Source organism: Sphaerodactylus townsendi, linkage group LG03, assembly GCF_021028975.2.
Source record: "Sphaerodactylus townsendi isolate TG3544 linkage group LG03, MPM_Stown_v2.3, whole genome shotgun sequence".
Lineage (NCBI taxonomy): Eukaryota > Metazoa > Chordata > Lepidosauria > Squamata > Sphaerodactylidae > Sphaerodactylus > Sphaerodactylus townsendi.
The window spans coordinates 22,201,486-22,222,649 of record NC_059427.1 but is presented as its reverse complement, the minus strand read 5'-3'; the positions used below and the strand labels follow the sequence as shown (position 1 = coordinate 22,222,649).

Genomic DNA, 21,164 nt, shown 5'->3' with positions numbered 1-21,164 from the left:
ATGGCAGCTGTGAAAAAGGCAAACTCTATGCTGGGGATAATTAGGAAAGGAACTGATAATAAAACTGCAAAGATTGTCATGCCCTTATATAAAGCCGTGGTGCGACCGCACTTGGAGTACTGTGTTCAGTTCTGGTCGCCATATCTCAAAAAGGATATCGAAGAGATAGAAAAAGTGCAGAGAAGGGCAACGAGGATAATTGAGGGACTGGAGCACCTTCCTTATGCTGCAGCATTTGGGACTCTTTAGTTTGGAGAGGAGACGTCTGAAGGGGGATATGATTGAAGTCTATAAAATTATGCATGGGGTAGAAAATGTTGGCAGAGAGAAATTTTTCTCTCTTTCTCACAATACTAGAACCAAGGGGGCATTCATTGAAAATGCTGGGGGAGCGGGAGGGGAGAATTAGGACTAATAAAAGGAAACATTTCTTCACGCAACGTGTGATTGGTGTTTGGAATATGCTGCCACAGGAGGTGGTGATGGCCACTAACCTGGATAGCTTTAAAAGGGGCTTGGACAGATTTATGGAGGAGAAGTCGATTTATGGCTACCAATCTTGATCCTCTTTGATCTGAGATTGAAAATGCCTTAACCGTCCAGGTGCTCAGGAGCAGCAGCAGCAGCAGACCATTGCTTTCACATCCTGCATGAGAGCTCCCAAAGGCACCTGTGGGCCACTGCGAGTAGCAGAGAGCTGGACTAGATGGACTCTGGTCTGATCCAGCTGGCTTGTTCTTATGTTCTTATGAGCTTCTGCATTGGCTGGCTGGGCCAAAGTGTTTCGTTTTGCAATAGCTCCCTGTCCCCCTCCCCTTTACCTAAAAGATCACTTCGTGCATCTGACAAAGCGGGCTCAGGTGGTGCTAGATGCAACCTGGAAAGATTCAGGTTTGAATCCCCACACTGCTGTCTAGGGGAACACAGGTCAACCACACACAACACTTTCCTTAGCCTACCTCTCAGGGTTGTTGTAATGAGCTCCTTGGGGGAGTATGGATGCAAGCGTGAGGAAAGAACCACTGGTATTAATCAACGCAGCAGTCCTATGGTAGCTTAGCTGGCTTATCTGCATCACAACTATCTTTGTAAGTAGCTTATGGAATTACCCCCATCCAGCATTCCATGTCACCAGCTATTGCTACACAGAACTTCAAGAGGGAAGAGGACAAATCCATAGGGAATACAGTATCCCTGTATTATGGCTACCAATCTTGATCCTCTTTGATCTGAGATTGCAAATGCCTTAACAGTCCAGGTGCTCGGGAGCAACAGCCGCAGAAGGTCATTGCTTTCACATCCTGCATGTGAGCTCCCAAAGGCACCTGGTGGGCCACTGCGAGTAGCAGAGTGCTGGACTAGATGGACTCTGGTCTGATCCAGCTGGCTTGTTCTTATGTTCTTATCCCTATGAAGACTAACTGGACCCTCCTTGTGCCTCTGGATAGACCTCTGGATACCACATACTTCACACACAGGGGGTGGGGGCAGTTGCAGAGTGAGGGGGAAGTGTGCCTGGTGCGCGCATGCGCCCCTCCAAGCCCCTGTCTGCCCTCAGAATGCCTCCGCGGGGGCGTGCGCCTGGTGCATCATGCACCCCCCGCCTCCTTGGCGCTACGCCACTGACAGGGGGAGGTGATAAAACTTGCAACAGCAAAGCCATAAAATCCATTCACAGAAGAATGCAAAAGAAGCACCAAGGGGTGGGCAGGGATGGGCCACCCCCCCTCCTCACCAACGCAACGTCCTCTTGTTCTGGAATCAGTGCAAAAGAATGCAGAGGTCACAATTTATCTGAATATGTAGATTACATCCCCTTCCCCAGAGGAAGCTGGAACCTCAAAGGCGTTAAGCCACAGCAAACCCTATTACAGGCTGGCCTGGATGAACCTGTTTGCAGGATTCCAGGAACAGAGTGTCCCTGACCACGTGCAGAAAGCGGGCTTCTCCTGCGGCCTTCCCCCCCACCCTGCCCCGCTGTGCAGACATTTTGCTCCTCTCACAACCGGCTCCTTTAAAAAATCCTTTGCTTCTCAGAACGTAGCAGCTGCTTTCCTCTTTGCGAGGCCCAGACTGTGGCCGTCTGCCCGACTGTGGGGGAACCGGAGTGCTGCTGGCCAAGGCGGCTACAGAAGAGTCCAGGGCCGGAGAAGCAGGCAGCCGGCTGCATTTATGTGGCCGTAATGAAAGAGAGGAAAAAGTGCAGTGTGTGAGTCAGCCATGTGGGACCCCAGAACACAGCTCAGCCGGGGCACTCTATGTCCTCGTTGGGATCTTGCCCACACTGAAGGCATCTGTTATGCTTGAGCCAGCTGCCAAGGATGGAACGACATGCATGTTTCCAAACCTGGCCGTGTGGGGCAGAAGGGGGGAGGCATTTAGCAGAAAAAACAGCTGGGGAGGAAGAAGGGGGGGGGCTATCCCCTTTCCACACAAATGCAACCCCCCCTCTGTAAAAGCATTTTCAGTCCCCTGAGGGGCTCTGAACAATAGCTGGGGGTGCCTTAAAAACATCTCAACGGGAACGTCTCAATGGGAACAATATGAATAAAAACATCTCCACCTACAGGGTAGCCATTCAACAGGCGTCCACGTGACGGAGGAGCGTATGTGCATAAAAGCTAGCAAGGACTGCAGGGTTAATTGCCCTCCTCCCTGCTGGGGTCTGGGAACAGCCAACGTTTTCTGCTGCCCTTCAGATCCGCTCCCCATGTAGGCTCCAGGCTTTGGAGAAAGACACACACGCTTGAGTGACAAGAGAAGTTGGGACCTGCCTGCTCCCATTCGCCAAAGAGCATCTGCACATGGGTTTTCAGAATAACGTATGGGGCTTCTGGTCCAACACGGAGCAGCCCGGACCCTGCCCCCCCCCCAATGATCTGGGGCAGTCTGGCACAGGGGTCTGCAACCTGCGGCTCTCCAGATGTTCATGGACGACAATTCCCATCAGCCCAGCCAATTGGCCATGCTGGCAGGGGCTGATGGGAAGTGTAGTCCATGAACATCTGGAGAGCTGCAAGTTGCAGACCCCTCTAGCGTTACCAGCTTCCACTGTGCAATTGAAAACAGCCACCTGCTGGTTGAGACAGCCCAGTACAAAACCAGACACACACACACACCCCCATCTCCTGGCCACTGTGCCCCACCCACTACACAGGCTCCTCAAAGCATCAACCGTTCGACTCTAGTGGGGGTTTTATTGCAGGAAAAGGACTTGAGCAAAGGAGTCCACAAGCGCTCCAGACCTCATCCCCTGCAACTTGCAGCCCTCCAGATGTTATGGACTACAGTTCCCACCATCCCCTGCCAGCATCATGCTGGAAGGATGATGGGAACTGTAGTCCATAACATCTGGAGGGCCGCGAGTTTGACACCTATGCTACAGGCTGGAGGAACCACGAACTCCTGGGATCAAGAAGACCCCCCCCCCACTCTGCTAGAGGAGCTGTTTATGTAGCTCAGCAACTTGCAAACAGGCAAGGGAGCTTCTTTTCCTCGCTTCTCTCATTGTGGAACAGATACTGGGATTTTTTACAACAGGACACACAGGGAGTCTGTCCAAGCAGGAAGGCCAACTCAATCCCAAGCGACGTCCTGGCTGGCTTCCTGGCCCCTATTCCTGCTCTTTATGTTCTCAGCGGCTTTGTTATTATTTTTTGGTTCAGCTGTCCCTTTCCCCTTTTCTCCTTCCCCTCCCTGCCAGGCATTCCCACCACTGGAGCAGCAGTGGCGTAGGAGGCTAAGAGCTCATGTATCTAATCTGGAGGAACCGGGTTTGATTCCCAGCTCTGCCGCCTGAGCTGTGGAGGCTTATCTGGGGAATTCACATTAGCCTGTACACTCCCACACACGCCAGCTGGGTGACCTTGGGCTAGTCACAGCTTCTCGGAGCTCTCTCAGCCCCACCTACCTCACAGGGTGTTTGTTGTGAGGGGGGAAGGGCAAGGAGATTGTAAGCCCCTTTGAGTCTCCTGCAGGAGAGAAAGGGGGGATATAAATCCAAACTCTTCTTCTTCTTCACTGCATTAAACGGTGAAGCAGAGCACGGCAAGTGGAGTTTTAGCACTAGCATCTCAATGTTAACAAGGCTCTCCTTGCAGTACGGATTTTAACTTGGCTGTATAAACTTGGTGTTAATGGCCCTGAGCCTGATTATCGTCAAGAAAGGGTGGGATGCAAATCTAATTAATTAAATAAACACATTTATCTCATGGTATCCCCACTAATCAGTTTTCTCCTGGGTCATGGGCAGCCTTCTGAGATGCAAGATCTTCTGTTCGGGCTACGAATGCAGCCCCGCTCCGTTCTCCCAGACCGGGCTCTCCGGGAGGTGGGGGCAATTTGCTTTCACTTGTTTCTAGCCCATAAGGGTTTGGCCTGCCAGCATTGCCAGCAGAAGCCCCCGCGCCTGAATCTTGGCAGCCCCAGTCAAGTGCCGCTCTCCGCACCGGGCTCATTGGGGTTTCCCTCTGGTGGGTCCCAATCCCAGCGTTGTTGAAGTGGCTCTTCCCGTCCTCATCCCAGCAGGGGAGGAAATTCCTGCAGGGCAAACGTGCGCCAGCCCAGTCAGCATCTTGGTCCTCCTAGTCAAGCGACAGCTTTCAAATACGAATTAGGAAATGAATGCTGAATGTCACTGTGGGCTTTTCAAGGCACAATGGACGCAGTGGAAGCCTTTGGCAGGAACCTGCAAGTTTTTTTTTTACAAAGGACAGCTTAAACCAAGCTCATCCTTGGCACAGAAGCCAGCAGGAACAGGGCGCAGCGGGGCCTGGAGAGGCGACCCCGGGAAAAGAAAAAATTCCCACAGATGCCAGCTCCGATCAATCCACTCGAGAGGAGGCCGGCGGCCCACTCTCGCGCGTTGCTGAGAGAGATGCGCTCGGACAAAAAGATCCAGGGAGCAGCTTGCACCCCCTCCGGCAAGGAGCCGTGCTTCTGCCGAAGGGTCCGGCTCACAGACGGAAAGAGAACACGTGCCGGAGAGGGGAACGGCAGAAGCACCGAGATCAGGCGCACAGTCAAGCGCAAGGAGTCCTGGCGACGAAGAGACGCCTGGCAAAAGGGAAGTCGGCAGACGATTAGCGTCTCATTAAAATTGTACCTGCGCTGCTGGCGTGCGGAGGAAGAAAAAGCCATCGCCAGCCAACTGCGCGGTCTCCCTCGGGAGCGACCCCTCCGCGAACCTGTCTCAGCCAGTTAGATCAGCGGGCCAAATAAGCCTGGTGTGATCAGCTGATGGCACTCGGGGGTCTTTTCCGGATAGGCTGTCTTTAATCCGAGGGTGCCGAGGACTTCAGAGAGCCAGTGTGGTGCTGTGGTTAAGAGCGGTGGACTCTAATCGGGTTTGTTTCCCCCTTCCTACACATACGGAGCAGACTGTAATCGGGTGAACCAGGTTTGTTTCCCCACTTCTCCACAGGAAGTCTGCTGGGCGACCTTGGGCTAGTCGCAATTGTCTCTCTCAACCCACTTCCCAAAGGGGTCTGTTGGCAGGGAAGGTGGTCGGAAGCCGCTTTGAGACTTCTTCGAGGTTGAGAAAAGCGGTGTGTAAAAACAAACTCCTCTTAGCCAAAGGGTCCTCCAGTCTTGCTGAGCCAGAGGTTGCTTTCGGCAACTTGACAACCAAGTAGGTGCCACTACCAAAAGGGCTGCCTTGGGGTGCCGAGTTAAGCCACACGAACGCGAGGAGGCTGAAGGCCAAGCAACCTCCCCGATGCTGGCAGCCATTGCTGGACGGGTGCCTCTTACAGACACAAATCATGCTCAGGCTAAGAGATCTGTTAACCAGAGGATACAAGACATTGAGCGTCAGCAGGATTTGATGAAGTCACCTGGCTTTATGTCTTCTCTGACATGAAGATCTTCTATGACTGGCTCCATATCTAACAGATCTAGATGTCCGTCCCCGTAGGACTGCCTTCACTCTAGCTAGGTGTGCAGGCTGCTTCTCTGGAAGGCAGATGTAAGAAGATCCCTTATTTTGAAAGGTTATGTCCTTGTGCGACAGGTGAAGCTGAGACGATGGGCCGTGTTTTCTTCCGCTGCTCTATGTACAAGGAGATGTGGGCGAGGATTATTCTCACCCTCCTCGGCAAATCTCCAGTCTGTTCGGACAAAGTTTGCTTAGCAAAACTGCTAGCCGATGAAAAGCCAACTACCTTAAGGCAAATTTCTGTGCCTATTTAATTAAAACGCACGGAAAGTTGGGTCATAAGAACATAAGAACAAGCCAGCTGGATCAGACCAGAGTCCATCTAGTCCAGCTCTCTGCTACTCGCAGTGGCCCACCAGGTGCCTTTGGGATCTCACCTGCAGGAGGTGAAAGCAAGGGCCTTCTGCTGCTGTTGCTCCCGAGCACCTGGTCTGCTAAGGCATTTGCAATCTCAGATCAAAGAGGATCAAGACTGGTAGCCATAAATCGACTTCTCCTCCATAAATCTGTCCGTATCGCTTTTTAAAACCAATACTGCTACCTTCTAAGAAATGATTTTGGATTTAAACAGTTTTATTGTGAACTGTGTTTTCCTCCCATTTCCCTAAATATTTTTTAGAGCAAGTTTATAATTGTATTGTTTTTATTGTTGCCCCTGAATATCTTCCATTTTATGATTAATCTGGAAGTCGGCCTGCTTTATTCAATGGCATTGGCCTGCTGTAATAAATAAACACAAAGTAATACTGAAATGATGACATTCGTGGGTTGTTCGGACATGTTTCCTGCTCCAGAGAGGCGGAGGGCAGCCACGAGTGGCTCCTTGCTTTGGGGAGGAGATGCTGTGTTGGAGAAGCAGACGGGAGCCACGTTGGGGGCCATCTGTCCGTTAGCAGGAGGCGCACAGGGCACGGTCCCCCTTTCCCCAGAGTTTGTAACCACTTACAGGCAACTGTTGGGGAGGTCATCTGGGAAGCTGAAGGGGAGGGAGGAGCCCGCCTGCTCCGGCACACTGCCACTCCCCGATACCATCTGCCAGCTGCCAAAGTCGGTCGAGAGGGAGGATCCGGGCAGGGAATGGTCAGCCGATCTGGGGCAGAGAGAGAGGGAGACGGACGTCAGTCATTGCCTTTGGTCAGTAACACGCCCTTCCGCCTAAGCAATGCTCAACCGTGTCTCGAGCCCTCGGCGCAGCTGCTGGTGTTATTTGGGCGGAAGCAATTGAAGATGCCAGGCAAAAGGAGTGCGGTGGGTGGCACAGCCGAGACGCTTGGGAGAACAAGAGGAGAAGCCGTGCTCCTTCAAGAGATGGACGCCAAACTGCAATGCCGGCTAAACGGGGCCGATTCAGCGGTTTAGCCATGCAGGAGCGGCAAAAGCCACAGCGATCCAGCCCCCAATAGGCACAAGGAGTTGGACACGGCTCCCGGTCACGGCCATTCAAGCACACCACCATGCAGGCCAGGCGATGGGACTCAACTCTGGTTGGCGGAGGACATGGAAGCAAGAAGCAACTTGGGCTTGCGCTACTGGAAGAGCACTGGAATTTGTTCTCTCTCCTCCCAGCCTTTCTCTCTTGGAGCTGCGCAGGAGCTCCTTCGTGAATGAAAGCCCTTGAGGTTAGCTGCTTCCCACAAGCATCACCCCAAACTGCACGGGGCCACAGACGCAGGCCCAACTGTAGCGGTCACATACTGGCCAACAACACAAAGCAACAAGCAAGCCACCCGCCAGGCAGTGGAGCAGAGAGGATGTCCCCAATATACTCGGGAGCCGCCTCAAAGAGAAAGAGAGAAGGAGGAAGCCCATGCTTGCAACGTCCCGCGGTCATCTTCCTCCACAGGAAAAGCCTTCCGAAGCCCCTCGTCATCCTCTTGTCCGTCTCACCATCCCAGAATGCTTTGCTGATAGACTCGAGACCTAGATGCAATGCGAAGCACCAGACAGTCCTCCAGGCCCGGGCGATGGGGAAGAAGAGAGCCAAGCGGCACGAGCGACACAGCAGCAAACTCATGAGGAAGGCGGGTTTTTGAGAGACCCCTGCAGGCGACGGCTTTCAGAAGGGAGAACCCCCCCAGCAGCTGCTGGCATTTTGCAGGGACTCCAGGTACTCCATGCTCAAAAAGTCACTATTACGCACTGGGAATGCTCCAGTTGGAAGAGGCCGCGACGTCTGGCTTCGTACGTGGTGATTCTGTGCCTATGTGCCCCCCCCCCCAAAAAAAACCCCTCTGTACAGGCAAACAAGGCAGTTAAGAACAGGAAGAGGAAAAGGAAGCCCCTCTAGGAGGCAAAAGAGATGCGGACCTCTTGCTGGACCAGGATGCGGCTGTCTTTGAAAAGCCTCTCTTACGGTAAACGTCTCTCCCAACTGCTCAGCAGGAACGGATGCCCCTCTTCCTTGGATCTGGGTAATACAGTAACCACTAGTCCTTCTTGCCTACCAAAGAGTCCAGACAGTTCCCTTTCCCCCTCATCAACTTACCCCCCCCTCCCCTGTTTGCGCCTCTGGGCCAGAAAAGCAGACTGGTGCCAAGACGACACGTGGCAGGACTAAGCCAACGAACAGGGATTCACTTCCAGCAACTTGAACTTGGGGGGCAACCCCCTCGGGCCGTTGCTGCAACTCAAAGGGTGGCATTCTGGAGAAAAGCTGATGGGAAAGGGGTTAGAAGAGGGAGGCCAAGCAGACCGTGGGCCACCGGCTCCTCGAAGGCGTTCAGGGCAAGTGGGGTCAAACACGGGTACCCCAGCCTCTGCTCCCAAGGAAGGGATCCAGCCGGGTCAGGTGAAGAGGACGGATAAAGAAAAAAGCAGGAGGAGTCAAGAGGGAGGAGAGGCATCAGGCAAGGAGCAGACACTTGGCTGGGCCAAGGATACTTTGATCTGAGATTGCAAATGCCTTAACAGACCAGGTGATCGGGAGCAACAGCCGCAGAAGGCCATTGCGTTCACATCCTGCATGTGAGCTCCCAATGGCACCTGGTGGGCCACTGCGAGTAGCAGAGAGCTGGACTAGATGGACTCTGGTCTGATCCAGCTGGCTTGTTCTTATGTTCTTATTACCAACTGCTTCGAGCACCCAGCCCACAGCCTCTCCTCCACAGTGGTTGCAAGCAAAGGGGATTTTGGGAAGGTTACACTGCTGCTGCAGGTAGACTTCCTGTGAACAGAACAAAAGTCTCCATAAATAGCTGTCTTTGACAAGAGGCCCCCTCATTGCCAGTGTGAAGGGAAAGGAGGGTGTGTGTGTGACAGCACACGGGTCTTCACAGGTAGCGAAAGGCCAGGGGCAGGGCCAATCACCCAGGGCAACGAAGAGAACACAAAGTGACCTGAAAGAATCCAGGTTTTGTCTTAAAGGTCTTAAAATTAAGGCAAGGATGAACAAAGGAATTTGCTTGCGTGTATTTTGGGGGGACGGGAGAGGGGAGTGGCCCAAAGCCAGCCTTCCTGAATAGATCTCTTTCTGCTATGTTATCCAGAGCCTTTTGCAGGGTTCGGCCTCCTTCGTAATCTAGCAAAGGTGATGTCACAGATAGCCGAGGAAGAGGACCGAAAAGAGAAACATGCAGATCGCCAAGAGTATTGGGAGGGAGGGAAGCCGGTGGAGAAGGATGTGGGGGCCGAGAGAGACACCAAGGAGAGAGAGATGTGGAACGTTCACAGGAGCACAAGAAGGCCGGAGTGGAAACGTCCAGACTGGGCCGAGAACAGAGTCAACCCTAAGGGTTTTACAGACCTGAACCACCTTTGCTGTTCAGAATGTACAGAGTCTGGTGCAGTATTTATATTTTCTGTTTGCAGGTCCTAACCTCACCCAGCTAAAACCAGACTACAGCTTGGCCTTTGGTTTCAGAGAACCGAGAGGGGGGAAAATGGCTGAGAAGCAATCTGGGCATGCCTTCGGCACTTAGTTCACTTACCAAAGCCTACGCATCCCATCCTCTCTACCGTGACAGGCCTCTCCAGTTCCACTCAAGCCCTGTAACTTGCCTAACATTACGCACCTGACGCGACACATGTGAAGTTGCGGTGAGGTGCTGGACGACAACCTAGGACAGTGATGGCGAACCTTTTCGAGACCGAGTGCCCAAATTGCAACCCAACACCCACTTATTCATCGCAAAGTGCCAACACGGCAATTTAAACAGAATACTGAGGTTTCAGTTTAGAAACGCGTTCTTCGGGAGTAAGCTTGGTGAAGCAACCGTGCAACACTTCAAATGGGTGAATCACAACCCTAGGAGGGTTTACTCAGAAGCAAGCCCCTTTGCCAGCAACCGAGCTTACTCCCAGGTAAATGATCACGCCCAGGCCAGCCTAGTTATATGTGTGGGGTGGGGGGTGGGGGTGATTTTCCACCACCCCCACATGATAGACTATGGGCATGCGTGCCCACAGAAAGGGCTCTGAGTGCCACCTCTGGCACCCGTGCCATAGGTTCGCCACCACTGACCTAGGAGGCCAAGTCCGACTCGCCATTCAGCAACGGGAGATTGACAGGGACCTTCCGGGCCACTCCCCAACGTTGCAATTCCAACCACCCGGCTGGCTTACTGTAAGGATAGAGTGGAGGAAACGAGAATTATCCCAGCCCCACTGAAGAAGAAAGGAGGGGTGTAGAAATTAAGTACATTAACAGACCTGTCCTTGCAAGAGTGGAAGATGAGCAAAACTGATCCAGGCACAGTGCTGCGACTCTCTCAGGCACTGAAGCTGGACGTTCTGGGTTTGCTTCGCTCTTAAAAGAGCGCGACGGGTGCCCCCGGCCCCTCCCCACCCCTGCATGACAAAACCCAAGGAGGAGGGGTGTGTGTGTGTGTGTGTGAAGAGATAAGCATGCACTTGAACTCCTTGGTGAGGGAACAGAAGATAAGACAAGCATGAGGAGGAGGAGGAGGGCTGTTGGTCGGTCGGGACGGAGTTTTATAAAGAAGGGCTTCTCCACTGCTTGGATAATGCTCTGGCCCTTCTCTCCTGGCAAAACCAGACATCATCCGATCAGCCGGTACTTCTGGGAGGGAGACCAGGCGCCAGTTGGGAAAGACCCTTTGAGCACACTGTTGATTTGACCCAGGTGCTTCTTGGCAGGAAAGTCAAGCCTTTGGAGAGGAAGGGTGACTAGTCCTCATCAACAGCCCACTGCTTAGACCAGGGAGCTCTCTTTTGCTCCAGAATTCTAGCCATCGGATCACAACGGTTCACCTTTTACAGATACTGAACAACAATGACAGAGAAAGCAACCCCCCGCCCCCCTGGCTTCACTTCTGGGACGGAGGGCGAAAACCAATGGGACAAAGCCAACATGATTACCAGCAGCAAAGTTTGAACTTGAGCCTGGAGCTATCACCAACGCACGTCGGCTGTCCTAAGCTCACATGCCTGAGTCGGGTCACGGCCTTTTGGCCAGCATTTCAAGCAGGCAATATTTCTCCCCGTCCACCCTTGGTTTGTGATCCTGGTTACTTGTGCATGGAGAACCACCTCTGTGTCACCGTCAACCAACGCTAGTGTCTCACAACAATTCCTGGCGCAGGTACAGGCAACGCCAAGGCAGCCAGAGGCCGAGCACTGCTGACCGGGACCGGGCAGGTCAAGCTGTGTCTCCACAGTGACTGGCTTATCCCCAACACAACTGTGACTTTGCCCTTCGTACCTGGGGAGAGGGGACCGGGTGGGTCGTGCAATGATTAGGAGCAGGCCTTGAAGCCACACCTGTCAGAGAGAGAGACGGCAGGCACTGTGCCCTGCCTGCGATGCAGTCCATCAACCCTTAACCCAGTGGTTCTCAACCTGTGGGTCGGGACCCCTTTGGGGGTCGAACGGCCCTTTCACGGGGTCGCCTAAGACTCTCTGCATCAGTGTTCTCCATCTGTAAAATGGATAAATGTTAGGGCTGGGGGTCACCACAACATGAGGAACTGTATTAAAGGGTCGCGGCATTAGGAAGGTTGAGAACCACTGCCTTAGCCGAACGTCCCTTCCCTTCCGTGCCCTCAACATACACACCTGCCCTGTGACAAAGAAACAGCAATAGATGATGTTCACCAACACATTGCTCCTAATCCTGGGGTACGGGAACTTTTTAGCGTATAGATGTCCCAACACACCCACCCACATACCCCACTCATTTCCCAAGAGATGAGGACGCCTTAACTCTCACATCGGGGCAGAAGACAGACAGAGGGAGCCAACAGCAGTGCTAAAGGGGTTTTCATTTGAAAATCCTGAGCTTAGGGATGTGGTCACAGCTGCTTCAGACCCTGGCCACGCTCAGACTAAACAGGGCCACTCCCCCCGCCCCCAGCCTGGAAATAGATGAGAGCCTAAGAAGCCACTCGGAGGCACAGCTTTTGGAAGAAGGAGCAAGCTAACGAACAGGAGACAGATTGCGACAGAGAGGCCCTTTTCTACAGCAAGACAGCCACGACAATCCGCTGGGTCGCCCGCACCCTCCGCAGCCTCCGAACAGTCCCTTTTCCAGGAGCTGCGGCTTAATTAGGTCACTCCTCCCTCCGCCGCACCACTTTTCGCTGGCAGGAAGAGCAATTCAGGCGAGTTCTGGCTCCTCCGCTCGCCTCAAGTCCAGTCAGTCAGTAACGACAGCTAGAAGGGAGGGAGGGAACTTTCTGGAACGTGAACAGCGGCAAGGCGAAGGATGGAGCTTTCGCTTTGGGGCTCCGGGGCTCTATGCCAGCCAGGCGCTCTCCACAGTGTTTGAGTTCCTTCAGGGTGGGAAGATGACAAGGACGCGGAGCCGAGAGGCCTCTTCTCTTTCATATCCTCCTTGGTAGGGAACATGTGGAAAAGAAGAGGCCTTTCGGTTCCAAATCCTTGTCATTTTCCCACCCTGAGGAAACTCAAACGCTGCAGAGAGTGCCAGCGAACTCTTAATGTGTACCACATCAGGCTCTGCAGAAGGACAGATGCAAAACAACGAAGAACTTGACTTTTAGGCAGTTTGGAAGATAGGCCAACAGTGGCCCCATCTGACCCAAAAACTAGCACAGCAGTGCCCCCCCCCCCTCGAGCAGGAAGTTGAGGCGCAGCGGGAAACCAGTTCACAAATGATCTATATGAGGGAAAAGATGGAGCAGATGCTCCCCCGCCGACTCACGGCCCCCAAGTTTGTCTGAGGTGAAGAGCCAGCGTTTCAATGTCAAAAAAATTAACTCTACCTGAAGAAGAAGTGTTTGGATTTATAACCTTCTTTCCTCAACCACAGGGAGTCTCAAAGGGGGCTCACAAACTCCTTCCCTTCCCCTCCCCACAACAGGCACCTTGTGAGGCAGGTGGGGCTGAGAGTGTTCTGAGAGAACTGTGGCTAGCCCAGCAGACTTCGCGCGGACCTCAAGAAGAGATCTAGAAACCCGAAAGGTTGCACGCTCCTATCCTAAAACAAGCTGTTTTAAGTTTAAAAGGAATTTCCCTCTCCCCCCCCCCCCCAAACTCAAATCTCCCTGACCCTGTGGACTAAGTCAAAAACAACCTGGGTCCACATTCCTATGAAAGCACAAAACTCAGTGGGTAACCTTCGGCTCGTTTCTTTTTCAATTTAACCCCCCACGCCACCCCCACAGGGGTATTGAGAGAATAATGACACTGTGAGCAAATGGGGGGGGGGGGCAAATGTGATCAGAATACAGTTACCTTGAGGGCTCCGACTCAAATGGCGTAGCTATCAGTCTACAGAAAATAAGCTCCAGCAAGTTGTTTGGACATGCAGCCCGATGAAAGAGAAGTCCATTTAATCCTTAATCTCAGCTTTGGCTACGTGGGCATAGCAGTTCCTGCAGAGCGCAGAAAATGTGCAGACTGCAGCATTGATGGGGGGGTGGGGGGGTCAGTTTCCCCACCCACATCAGCTACATTGCATTAAAAAATCAAAGTTTCCAGTCCTTAAGACTGCCAAGGGAAAGCACGCAGCCCGAGCCTGCCAAACCTTCAGCAGCGACAGAGGTCATCAAATTAGCTTTTCAGGAGCTGTCAGTCTAGTCAGCCGTGGCTGGCAAAGCCCGAATACACGATGCAAAAGAGCGAGAATTATGCTGAGCAGAAATCATGCAAATGTGCTCACATTTCCATAATTTATACAGGTTGGTTCTTGGTGCCGAATTTGGATGGAGAGAGGAGTCCCCCCCTCCCACGGCACACATCAGCGCCGGCAGCCGCCGTCTAAAATAAGCAGCCGCCTTTAATGCATTACCAGTCCGGAGCAGAAACTTAATCATTACTCTATTAACAGCAGCTGGACGGCAGGAGACCTCTGAGCGGCTCTGGACGGCGGGGCAGCCGACAAAGTCAATACCGCTTGGCCGCCACCAGCCCCTTCCGGGCCACGCTTATTTACTACGGTGTTAGAGCGTTAAGAGCATTTGCCACCCTGACTCGGGGTAACAATGACAAGCGGTCCAGAGCTGGGATGCCTGCAACGTGAGCCCCGTGTAAGGAGGAGATGCTCTCTTCCAGCCAACACAGCTCTCTCCAGCTGCAAATGCTTGCGACTCACGAGGAGGACATCGCAGGCTTCCCTGGTCAGAAGAGGGGGAAGGATGGCAGGGCGCTCCAGTCAACATCTGGCATGTTCAAAATGGCTACATGCAAAAACTCAAAACAAGATGCTGAATTCAGCAGCTAGGATCAGCCCTACCCAGGACAGGGGTCTCTAACCTTTTCAAGTGCACATGCAGCTTTGGCATTCTGATCCAGGGTGAGAGATGAAACCTCAAAATGGCTGGTGCAGGAGGCGGAGCCAGCCACAAAATGTCAGAGAGCGAGGTTGTGCGTAACTCTGACAGTAACCCTGCAACATTTCAGGCAGAAGCTCCACTTAACAAGATGCCTATTTAAATGAGGATATTGCCTAAGGTATTTTCTTGCTTATGCACCCGACCGTCTTCAGTCACACAGTGAAGACCCTTGGGCTGAGGCGACAGCTGCTACCAAAGAAATTTGTAATAATATCTACACAGACGGGGTGGGGTGGGGGATCAGACACTGAAAATTCTGGGGGGAAGAATGAGGACTAATCAAAGGAAACACTTCTTCACGCAACGTGTGATTGGTGTTTGGAATATGCTGCCACAGGAGGGGGTGATGGCCACTAACCTGGATAGCTTTAAAAAGGGCTTGGACAGATTTATGGAGGAAAAGTCGATCTATGGCTACCAATCTTGATCCTCCTTGATCTCAGATTGCAAATGCCTTAGCAGACCAGGTGCTCAGGAGCAGCAGAAGGCCATTGCCTTCACATCCTGCATGTGAGCTCCCAATGGCACCTGGTGGGCCACTGCAAGTAACAGAGAGCTGGACTAGATGGACTCTGGTCTGATCCAGGAGGCTCGTTCTTATGTTCTTAGTGACCAATCAGAAGCCTTGATGGGCAAAAGGTCTACCTGGTTTTACCTGTTTTCTAAGAACATTTGGTGGAAAGGTGCTGGTGAGAGTCACAGTCCCCAGGGGCACCATGTTGGGGGTCACAATCTAGGCCAGGAGTCTGCAACCTGCGGCTCTCCAGATGTTCATGGACTACGATTCCCATCAGCCCCTGCCAGCATGGCCAATTGATGGGAATTGTAGTCCATGAACATCTGGAGAGCTGCAGGTTGCAGACCCCTGATCTAGGCCATGAGTTCAGCTGTAGGGGTTTAGGGAAGACGATTTTGCAGTAGAGGGAGAGTCTGTCAGGTCTAAGATCTGGCCCCTCATAGTGAACTTGGGAGGAGCCATGAACAAGACACAGCCCACGGCAGAGTTTGAAATCAGCTCAACCTGGACTACAGCAGGAGAAAAAGGAAACCTAAATACGTTCAGACATTCAGAATGATGTTTTTGCCAGCGCCCCAGCTTCCTTTACTCCCTTACCCAGCTCGGAAGCACAGCCATTAAAGAACTGCCCAAAGCGCACCATGACAGCATCAGAATGCAATGCCCGCCTTCGCAAAGCGCTGTGAGAAGAACTTGCTCCACCCATGCAAAAAAAACCCCCAACAACCACCCACGCGCGCATAGGCAGACACACACCATGCCACGGTGGGCGCACCAAGGATCGCCACAGCTTGGCAGACTGGCGGAGCTCAACGCTCCGGGCTCAAAGCTCCTCAGCAGAGCCAGAGCTTATTGTACCAACTTTAATGGACTTAGCAAAAGCACATTCAGGCACGGCTTATCCCATTTGCTAAGCCATATTAGCGCCCGCCCTGCGCGCTCATTACAGAGTGCTAATCCCACTTCTTGCAGTCGTTGCGGGACCCTCCCTGGCCTGAAAGCTCCCTCCTGCGACACGTGTTGCACAGAACACTCCTCCCTGCCTTGGCCTTTTCACGTCCCCCCCGCCCACCACGTTGAGATCATTTTCATGCAGAAAAAGCACATGTGCAAGTTGGCCCCATCCCCCCGCCCTGCCCCAGCTCAAACACGGCATGGGAATTTCTCTTGCCTCAAGGGCACCGAGAATCACCAAGCCAGGCCCTGGTACCCCACTTCACTCGCAACAGGGCTCCCCAACCTTCTTGACCTTGAGGGCGCATTTAGAATTCTGCCACAGTGTGATGGGCACCGCCACAAAATGGCTGCAGCAAGAGGCAGAGCCAACCACAGAATGTCAGCTGCAGCTTACCTTCTGTCACACGGAGGAGGACTTTGGATCTATACCCCACCTTTCTCTCCTGTAAGGAGACTCAAGGTGGCTTACAAGCTCCTTTCCCTTCCTCTCCCCACAAAAGACACGCCAGCTGGGTGACCTTGGGCTAGTCACAGCTTCTCGGAGCTCTCTCAGCCCCACCTACCTCACAAAGTGTCAGTTGTGGGGAGAGGAAGGGAAAGGAGCTTGTCAGCCCCTTTGAGTCTCCTGCAGGAGAGAAAGGGGGGATATAAATCCAAACTCCTCCTCCTCCTCCTCGATGTCCCCTTGTCACAAGAGAGAACATCTGGTGCTGAAGGCAAATACTTGCACACAGCATGAGTGAGACAGGTGAGGTAGGTGTGAGGTAGGTGGGGCCGAGAGAGTTCCCAAGAACTGTGACTAGCCCAAGGTTACCCAGCAGCAATGTAGGAGTGCAGGAACACATCTGGTTCACCAGGTAAGACTCCGCCACTCAGGTGGAGGAGGGGGGAATCAAACCCAGTTCTCCAGATTAGAATCCACCTGCTTTTAACCACTACACCATGCTGGCTTTCAGTAAAGTTCCTTGTTCTATGGTAGCAGCTCATACCAAAGCAACCTTTAAAAAGATCCACACAGCCAAATACCCAGTGGCCAATTGGAACCCACACTGGACAAAAGGCCGGCCAGCCATGCCCACTTTCTAAAAACATTTGGCAAACACCGGGAAAGGTGTCGGCAGGAGCCAGAGTGCCTGAGAGCACCACGTTGAAGGCCCTTGATCTAGAACTAGGCCCATGTTGACAGACTGCAGATTCTACTTGCTTTTTTCCTTTGTGAATGTAACGGGGGGGAAAAACTCGCAATACTAGAACCAGGGGGCATCCATTGGAAATGCTGAGGGGAAGAATAAGGACTAATAAAAGGAAACACTTCTTCACGCAACGTGTGATTGGTGTTTGGAATATGCTGCCACAGGAGGTGGTGATGGCCACTAACCTGGATAGCTTTAAAAAGGGCTTGGCCAGATTGATGGAGGAGAAGTCGATCTGGCTACCAATCCTGATCCTCCTTGATCTCAGATTGCAAATGCCTTAGCAGACCAGGTGCTCAGGAGCAGCAGCAGCAGAAGGCCATTGCTTTCACCTCCTGCATGTGAGCTCCCAAAGGCACCTGGTGGGCCACTGCGAGTAGCAGAGTGCTGGACTAGATGGACTCTGGTCTGATCCAGCTGGCTCTTTCTTATGTTCTTATGCTGCGTGTGAAATGGGCTGTAGGGGGCATGAAAGGGAGGAGCTCCTCGGTGGAAGCTGCGTGGGAAAGAGGAAGAGGCCCAGTATGATCCTGAGGCTTCCAGGGCTTCCTCAGCTCCTGCCGCTCACAAAATACACCCCTCCCCCACCCCACAGGGCAAATATTGAGTGAGACCCTTTCCCTCCTTCGAAGCTTCAGGCCGTCTTAGCTCAGGAGGAGCGCCTGCATTTGCAGCCTCAGCTATCGACATGCCACTCTGGCTTCAACTAAGTCGCCCCACTGCTGTGTGAAGAGCAAAGACAGGCACGCCTCAGGCCTCCCAGGAAAAGAAGACATTTCTCTCAGAGAAAAAAACCCAGGCTCCCTCTCTCCCCCTCCCAACCCAGCGTACACTGCACAAGACTGGCCAGCCCGGGCCCTGCTCAGCCAGCCCGTTGTGACTTCCGTGGCTGGTCCTCCCGCCTATCCTGTTGGGACTTGCAGGAAACGGCAGGTAAGCAATCCAGATACCTACCAAAGGAGCCCCCGGCCTGCTGGAATGCCCGTCTCTCCGCTCAGCAGCTGCTAATTGTTTTGTTGCCATGGCCACGAGTCCAGAAGCTCCCAAAGCCACGTGGAGCCATTTACCATCCATCCCAAGCTGAGACTCCATACCTGCCCGGATTGGAAATCTGAGGGGCACGGTTGCTTTTTGGAGGCTTGGCAGAGCGGGGCACTAGCCAGACACCAGCTAGTCAAAACGGCAACAACCACCAGCATGGATATCTTGACCTAACTCCCGGCAAGCAATCTCAAGGCCCAACACCTTTCCCTGCCCGTGGCATCCATACCTTGCAAGGCTACTTGGCAACCACAGTTGGAAGCTGCCGTCCCTGAGGCAAAGGAGTTAATCTGCCCAGATGCCCGCCCAGTCTAGAGACGGCTGCCTTGAGACCACAGAGGCCCTGGAGGAGAAGCAGCTGGCCACCCCGATTCGGATGACGCAGGAGCAAAGAACACTAACCCCCAGGGGACACTGATGCAAGGCTTCAAGGAAGGACGGGATTGCTCTCTTGCCGTCAGACACGCGGAGAAGATGAACTCAAGGTCTATGCTGGAGAAACAGTTCCCGTTGTGGAGAAGAAGAGTTGGTCTTTTATGCCCTGCTTTTCTCAATGGTAATGGGTCTCCAAGTGGTTTCCTCTCCCCACAACAGACACCTTGCGAATGAAGCAAGTGGGGTTGAGAGAGTTCCGTAAGAACTGTGGCTGGCCCAAGATCACCCAGCAGGCTTCATATGGAGGAGCAGGGAAAACAAACTCACTTCTCCTGGTTTAGAGTCTGCCGCTCTTAACTAGTATACTACATTGGCTGGCATTGGGGGGGGGGGGGGGGGGAAGAAGGGCAGATTGCTTAGCTTTGTCTAGGGCAATCAGGCACCCAAACTGCAGGCAAAATAAAACAAGGCAGACTGTTTTGCAAGGGACACGGCACAGACGTTCTTCTACACAACCAGTCAAACGTACACTCAAATAACAAGCTTCATGAGAATGACAAACGTTTCAGACGGGTTACCGCAATTGACAAGTTCAACAGGTCAGATGCTGCCGGCGTGTATACAAACACTCACACATGGAGGACACAGAGCAGCGATAAATGGAATTAGAAGGAAGGTGTCCAGAGGTGGGGTCCAGCAGGTTCTCACAGGTTCCCAAGAGTAGGTTACTAATTATTTGTGTGTGCCGATTTTGGTGATTTTGCCACGTGATTTTTGCCTTAGTTACACCCCTCCTCTCAGCAGTAGCGCGCAGAACTTGAAGCAGTCTAGCAGGAGGTGCATCGGCATGCGTGGCAGCCTGCGCGTGCATGCATTCATTTCCCGCCCAAGGACCGGCACAGGGGCTGCATCCTTGCCACAGTCCCGCCCAGGAATGCCTCGCCCCCGGAATGCCCGGCCACGCCCCCGTTGTGCCCCGTGGTGCTACACCACAGTTTGAATCCCACCACCATGGGAACCTGTTACTAAAATTTTTGGATCCCACCATTGAAGGTGTCATATTGGGTCTAAACAAGCAGGCAAGATTAAGCAGCCTTCGGTAGGGAGACCATTTATCAGCTTATAGCAGGAGGCCTCCCAGGGGTTGGCCCCGCCCTTCTGCCTGGTTCTCTGAATGGCAGGAGAAAGCACTCGGGCCAGAAATGACATCTGGCAACATGTGACATCATATCCAGGTTTTGGGCCGGATGTGATGTAAGAATATTAAGCACCGCTCCGGCTGTCCCTGCAAACCTCGTGGGAAGTATGAACCGAGCGGCACCCAATGCACTTTATTTCACACGGGATGGATGTGACGTCATGCTATGCTTTATGTCATCTCTGGCCGCTGCTCCAACCAGAAAGCTCCCAGGGATGTCAGTCAGCATCTCTAGCTGCAAACTGTTGTTGCCCCAAAGCATCCTCTCTGCTAGTTTTCACTGAGATTTCTTGTCTGCCCTCTAAACTTGGCCTCTGTCACCCTCCCCACAGGTTACAACCCCTCTGATACTTCCTCCATCTTCTCCTTGGGAGTCTAGCGCCATGCTTGGATTTTGAGGTGAGCGTCTTCAAGGTCGCCGAGAGAGAGAGAGACCCAAATCTGGTTTTGAAGATCATTCGTTCCACCTCCGACAAACTCTGTCTGACTTTCTTGCAGAGATAGCAGAGGCTGCCTCATTTTTTTCCTGGTTCCCAGACTGCTCTCCTTTATCAAAGACTACTCTTGAATCCTTTCATGAGGAAGAAGATCCACACACCCACTTTACCTAGCAACAAGTTGCAGGAGACGTTATTTGCCCTGTTGAGCCTCTACCTACCCCAAGAGTCAGGCTCTTGCACACCCAAGAATTAAGTTTACGAAACCACTAGGAGTTCCTAACACAGAACTTCCGGTGCACGTTCGACTTGACCCCCAGCTCCACCACGCCGCCAAAGCATTCAAGTCTCCCCGCAGCTCACCTGGCTTTGGGAACCTCCAACGGACTGCTGCCCAGCCTGGAGAAGTTGTCCGAGTGGTTGGAAGAGGAGGAGCTGGAAGACCTTGCTTCCAGCACGTTCTGGAACAGCAGTTTATCTTCAGGTGGCTGAGCCCGACTGCATAGCACCGTCTGGGGGGAGGATGCACAGTTCTTCCGCCTGAAAGGGTTAAACAAAGAGCACGTTCTGAAGATGCTCCTACGCCGCTCGAGTGACCAAAAGTAACAGCAGTGCAACCTTTGACCAATAAAGAGTCAGAACTACGCGGCACAGGGTCGCCCTGTTCCAGCACTTCTCGAACTATGGGCTGGGTGTCAGAAATGGGAGGTTAGCTTCTCGCAGGGAGGCAAGCAAGACCGCTAGAGAGGCAACAGAAC

General features: G+C 53.0%; 1 protein-coding gene across 1 annotated transcript in view; it reads right to left on the bottom strand.

Annotated features, from left to right (window-relative positions):
• The window catches only part of MTMR14 (myotubularin related protein 14), a 91,572-nt gene that overhangs the window by 4,795 nt on the left and 65,613 nt on the right, over positions 1 to 21,164 (bottom strand). The window contains exons 13-14 of the mRNA XM_048487303.1: positions 20,770 to 20,946; positions 6,882 to 7,025 (exon numbers count right to left, since the gene is read on the bottom strand). Coding sequence (XP_048343260.1) covers positions 6,882 to 7,025; positions 20,770 to 20,946 — 321 coding nt within the window. The remainder of the gene's footprint in view (positions 1 to 6,881; positions 7,026 to 20,769; positions 20,947 to 21,164) is intronic.